The sequence below is a fragment of the Pristiophorus japonicus genome, chromosome 9 (assembly GCF_044704955.1).
Source record: "Pristiophorus japonicus isolate sPriJap1 chromosome 9, sPriJap1.hap1, whole genome shotgun sequence".
Taxonomy (NCBI): domain Eukaryota; kingdom Metazoa; phylum Chordata; class Chondrichthyes; family Pristiophoridae; genus Pristiophorus; species Pristiophorus japonicus.
In genome coordinates, this window is record NC_091985.1 from 46,208,524 (window position 1) to 46,214,565 (window position 6,042).

At 41.6% G+C, this 6,042-nt stretch overlaps 1 protein-coding gene across 1 annotated transcript in view; it reads left to right on the forward strand.

Annotated features, from left to right (window-relative positions):
• LOC139273885 (lutropin-choriogonadotropic hormone receptor-like) overlaps positions 1-3,731 on the forward strand; it is a 122,154-nt gene extending 118,423 nt beyond the window's left edge. Inside the window, exon 7 of the mRNA XM_070890960.1 lies at positions 2,456-3,731. Within this exon, the coding sequence (XP_070747061.1) occupies positions 2,456-3,731 (1,276 nt within the window). The remainder of the gene's footprint in view (positions 1-2,455) is intronic.
• Positions 3,732-6,042: the final 2,311 nt, after the last annotated feature.

Below are 6,042 nucleotides of genomic sequence, written 5' to 3' on the forward strand. Positions count from 1 at the left end.
ATACATTACCCTCAATACCATGTGCCTTAATTTTGCACACTAATCTCTTGTGTGGGACCTTGTCAAAAGCCATTTGAAAGTCCAAATACACCACATCCACTGGTTCTCCCTTGTCCACTCGACTAGTTACATCCTCAAAAAATTCTAGAAGATTTGTCAAGCATGATTTCCCTTTCAGAAATCCATGCTGACTTGGACCAATCCTGTCACTGCTTTCCAAATGTGCTGCTATTCCATCTTTAATAATTGATTCCAGCATTTTCCTTATTGCCGATGTCAGGCTAACCGGTCTATAATTCCCTATTTTCTCTCGCTCCTTTTTTAAAAAGTGGGGTTACATTAGCTACCCTCCAACCCATAGGAACTGATCCAGAGTCCATGGAATGTTGGAAAATAACCACCAATGCATCTACTATTTCTAGGGCCACTTCCTTAAGTATTCTGGGATGCAGACTATCAGGCCCTGGGGATTTATTGGCCTTCAATCCCCTCAATTTTCCTAACACCATTTCCTGACTAATAAGGATTTCCCTCAGTTCCTCCTTCTCGCTAGACCCTCAGTCCCCTCGTATTTTCGGGAGGTTATTCGTGTCTTCCTTAGTGAAGACAGAACCAAAGTATTTGTTCAATTGGTCTGCCATTTCCTTGTTCCCCGTTATGAATTCACCTGGTTCTGACTGCAAGGGACCTATATTAGTGTTGACTAATCTTTATCTCTTCACATATCTATAGAAGCTTTTGCAGTCAGGTTTTATGTTCCCTGCAAGCTTACTCTCATACACTATTTCCCCCCTCCTAATTAAACCCTTATTCCTGTTCTGCTGAATTCTAAATTTCTTCCAGTCCTCAGGTTTGCTGCTTTTTCTGGCCAATTTATAAGCCTCTTCCTTGGATTTAACATTATTCCTAATTTCCCTTGTTAGCCACGGTTGAGCCACCTTCCCCGTTTTACTTTTTTGCCAGACAGGGATGTACAATTGTTGTAGTTCATCCATGTGATCTTTAAATGTCTGCCGTTGCTTATCTACCGTCAACCCTTTAAGTATCATTCGCCAGTCTATCCTAGCCAATTCACGACTCATACCGTCGAAGTTACCTTTCTTTAAGTTCGGAACCCTAGTCTCTGAATTAACTGTGTCACTCTCCATCTTAATGAAGAATTCTACCATATTATGGTCACTCTTCTCAAAGGGGCCTCGCACGATAAGATTGCTAATTAATCCTCTCTCATTACACAAGACCCAGTCTAGGATGGCCTGCTCTCTAGTTGGTTCCTCGACATATTGGTCTAGAAAACCATCCCTTATACACTACGGGAAATCCTCCTCCACAGTATTGCTACCAGTTTGGTTAGCCCAATCTATATGTAGCTTAAAGTCGTCACCCATGATAACTGCTGTACCTTTATTGCATGCATCCCTAATTTCCTGTTTGATGCCATCCCCAATCTCACTACTACTGTTTGGTGGTCTGTACACAACTCCCACTAACGTTTTCTGCCCTTTGGTGTTTCGCAGCTCTATCCATATAGATACCACATCATCCAAGCTAATGTCCTTCCTTACTTTTGCGTTAATTTCCTCTTTAACCAGTAACGCTACCCCACCTCCTTTTCCTTTCTGTCTATCCTTCCTGAATATTGAATACCCTTGGAAAAGAGTGGCTAAAGTAAATGTTGGTCCCCTAGAGGATGAGACTGGGGAATTAATAATTGAGGACAGGGAAATGGCAGAGACTTTGAACAAATATTTTGTATCAGTCTCCACGGTAGAAGACACTAAAACATCCCAATAGTGGATAATCAAGGAGCTATAGGGAGGGAGGAACTTAATACAATCACTATCACTAATGAAGTAGTATTCGGTAAAATAATGGGACTAAAGGTGGACAAGTCCCCTGGAACTGATGACTTACATCCTAGGTTGCTGCAGAGATAGTGGATGCATTGGTTGTAATCTACCAAAATTCCCTGGATTCTGGGGCGGTTCCAGCGAATTGGAAAACTGCAAATGTAACGCTCCTATTTAAAAAAGGAGGCAGACAAAAAGCAGGCAATCCATGATCAGATTAGTCATGATCTTATTGAATGGCGGAGCGGGCTCGATGGGCCAAATGTCCTAATGCTGCTTCTATTTCTTATGTTCTTATGAAGGAGCTCTCCGATGACAATTGCAATGCCCAGGTTTTGTGGTGTTTAGGACTATCTAATATCTGAATATCAGTTGACTCTGTTTATGACATTATCATTGATCATTTCTTCATTTAACTTTTTCAAACCATGTTATCTTCCAGTTACAATATGATAGATGGAGGAAACTGCAAGAGTTTGGTGTTTTGAAATTCTATAAAAATATGATATGAAACTGCAAGACATACTTGTTTCACTGTGGATTTACCTTTCAACACTAAATAAAATCCACCTACTAATAAACTGTCTCTTTTTATCTGTTTATAGTTTCGGGAATGATTATTCTCATCCTAATCTACCACCACTGCAGCTTGGACGGAGGAGCTTACAGAATTTTTCTGCTGGAATGAAAAAATATCCTTCTTCACAGAATTATTCACACTTTCCTGAAAATAACCCTGATGATGAATATGAACATATAGAAGAAATTTATGAAAATGCAGTATCATTTGATTATGACTTTTGCCATTCTAAGGTGGAACTTGTCTGTACTCCAGTACCAGATGCCTTCAATCCATGTGAAGATATAATGGGATACAACATTCTAAGAATTCTGATATGGTTCATTAACATCCTGGCCATCGTGGGCAACTTTGTTGTTTTTATTGTCTTGGTGATTAATCAGAATAAGCTCACCGTCCCGCGTTTCCTCATGTGCAATCTTGCTTTTGCCGACCTCTGTATGGGTCTCTATTTGCTACTCATTGCATCCTTTGATTTAAGCACCAAGAGTCAGTATTACAACTATGCTATAGACTGGCAGACTGGTGCCGGGTGCGCCAGTGCCGGTTTCTTTACTGTTTTTGCAAGCGAGCTCTCTGTGTACACACTGATGGTGATCACCTTTGAAAGATGGCACACAATTACCCATGCCATGCAACTGGACAGGAAGCTTCGTTTGAGGCATGCTGTTGTGATTATGTTTGGAGGCTGGGTATTCTCTCTTGTTGTAGCAACACTGCCACTTGTAGGAATCAGCAACTACATGAAAGTTAGCATCTGCTTGCCCATGGATATAGAAACTCCCGTTTCCCAGGCTTACGTTATATTCCTATTGGTATTGAATGTTATAGCCTTTATTATCATTTGTGTCTGCTATATCAAAATATATTTAGCTGTGAAAAATCCTGACTTTGTTTCTAAAAATAGTGACACAAAAATTGCCAAACGAATGGCGATACTAATCTTTACAGACTTCACATGTATGGCTCCTATATCATTTTTTGCTATTTCAGCAGCTTTCAAGTCACCCCTTATTACAGTGTCCAATGCTAAAATTCTTCTGGTGTTGTTTTATCCACTCAACTCGTGCGCAAATCCATTTCTCTATGCAATCTTTACGAAAGCATTCAGAAGGGATTTCTTCATTCTGTTGAGCAAGTTTGGCTATTGCGAAATGCAAGCACAAATTTATAAAACTGACAACTCAAACTCCAGGAGTGGCACCAAGGAGAGCTCAGGTGCAGTTGTCAAGCTAACAACATTCAGTGAGCAGGATTTACCAGACAATGCAACTGTTGAATATAGTTGTAATGAATGCTGATAAACATTTCATGTTCTACATTTTCTCTCCTTCTCTGCTGAGAGTGTTGACCTGTGCTGGTGCTGGGCTGAATCCACAGGTATCCGCAGCAATCCAGTAACTCACCCAGGTGTACATTTTTCAAGTGTGAGCCCAGGCAGTAAATGTTGGTATACTAGTTAAGGGCACCAGAACTGCACTACTCACTCCACACATTCAAGCAGAGGAAGGAATCATGGTTGATTTTTCTCTTCCTAGCCCAGGAAAGCGAGCAAATTGCTGCCCTGGCTGAGATCAATTAAGACCAGCAATCAAATCTGGAACATTCTGGCCTCAAAGGCTTCTCTGCTATAACAAGAAAGACCTTTAACCAAAAGGCCATCAAGCAAAGCTATGTAAAAGGTTTTAGTTGGAAAAATGTATCTGTACGTACATTTTTAGTGAAAAATTAGAACAGAATTTAGGAAATAATTTTCATTCATTCTATTATAGTGCACTTTACATTCTAGGGTGGGAATTTTGACTCCTAAGTAGGAAAGCGGCCTAGCAAATGGCCAGCCCATCCGGGAGCAGCCGCAGTAGGCCCAGCCCATCTTAACAGCTGGGCGTCATTATCATGCCACTGATCAACTTCCTGCCCAAAACAGGAGGGGAGTCAGATAGCCCGGAGGCCACCGGCCATGCCAAGGTAGGTTATTGGACAGGGATTATGGGGGTTCTGTGGGGGTCAGCAGTTCTGGAAGGGAGGGGGGGGGTGGAATCTGGGGCAAGGTTGGCTTACACTTTCCTTGTGAGGCCTGGAGAAGAACATTTGCTCCTTGTGGCTCCACTAACAAAAGTTTTGAACTTATCTTACAGGGCCTCTTCAGTCTTCATACCAGATTCCTGTTGACAGGGCGATTGCCCCACTGATTTCCTGGTTACAATGTTGTTGGGGCCATATTGATGTAATCGGACCCCAATTTGCATAAATGTATGAAGCTCACAACTGACTCAGGCAGCCACTTCGTACATGTGAAAAATCAAGCAAGTTAAAATTAAAACCATACGGGAACATAAGAACATAAGAAATAGGAGCAGGAGTAGCCCATTTAGCCCCTCGAGCCTGCTCCGCCATTCAATAAGATTATGGCTGATCGGATCTTAGCCTCAACTCCACTTTCCTGCCCGTTCTCCATAACCCTTCATTCACTTATCGCTCAAAAATCTGTCTATCTCCACGTTAAGTATATTCAATAACCCAGCCTCCACAGCTCTCTGGGGAAGAGAATTCTAAAGATTCACAACCCTCTGGAAGAAGAAATTCCTCCTCATCTCAGTTTTAAATGGGCAACCCCTTATTCTGAAATTATGCCCTCTAGTTCTGATTTTCCCATGAGGGGAAACATCCTCTCTGCATCTACCCTGTCAAGCCCTTTTGGAATCTTATATGTTTCAATAACATTCCCTCTCATTCTTCTAAACTCCAATGAGTATAGGCTCAACCTTTCTTCTTAAGACAACCCTTTCATCTCGGGAATCAACCTCGCGAACCTTCTCTGAACTGCCTCCAATGCAAGTATATCCCTCCTTAAATAAGGAGACCAAAACTGTACAGAGTATTCCACGTGTGGTCTCACCAACACCCTATACAGTTGTAGCAGGACTTCCCTACTTTTATACCCCATGCCCCTTACAATAAAGGCCAACATTCCATTTGCCTTCCTGATTACTTGCTGTACCTGCATGCTAACTTTTTGTGTTTCATGTACAAGGACCCCCAGATCCCGCTGTACCTCAGCATTTTGTAATATCTCCCCATTTAAATAATCATTTGCTTTTTTATATTTCCTACCAAAGTGGATAACCTCACATTTTCCCATATTATACTCTATCTGCCAGATTTTTGCCCACTCACTTAGCCTTTCTATATCCCTTTGCAGATTTTTTGCGTCCTCCACATAACTTGCTTTTCCACCTCGCTTTGTATCATCAGCAAATTTGGCTACATTACACTTGGTCCCTTCATCCAAGTCATTAATATAGATTGTAAATAGTTGAGGCCCCAGCACTGATCCCTTTGGCACTCCACTAGTTACTGTTTGCCAACCTGAAAATGACTCATTTATCCCGACTCTCTGTTTTCTGTTAGTTAACCAATCCTCTATCCATGCTAATATATTGCCCCCAACCCTGTGAGCTCTTATCTTGTGCAGTAACCTTTTATGTGGCACCTTATCGAATGCCTTCTGGAAATCCAAATACACGACATCTACTGGTTCCCCTTTATCCACCCTGCTCGTTACATCCTTAAAGAACTCCAGCAAATTTGTCAAACATGATTTCCCTTTCA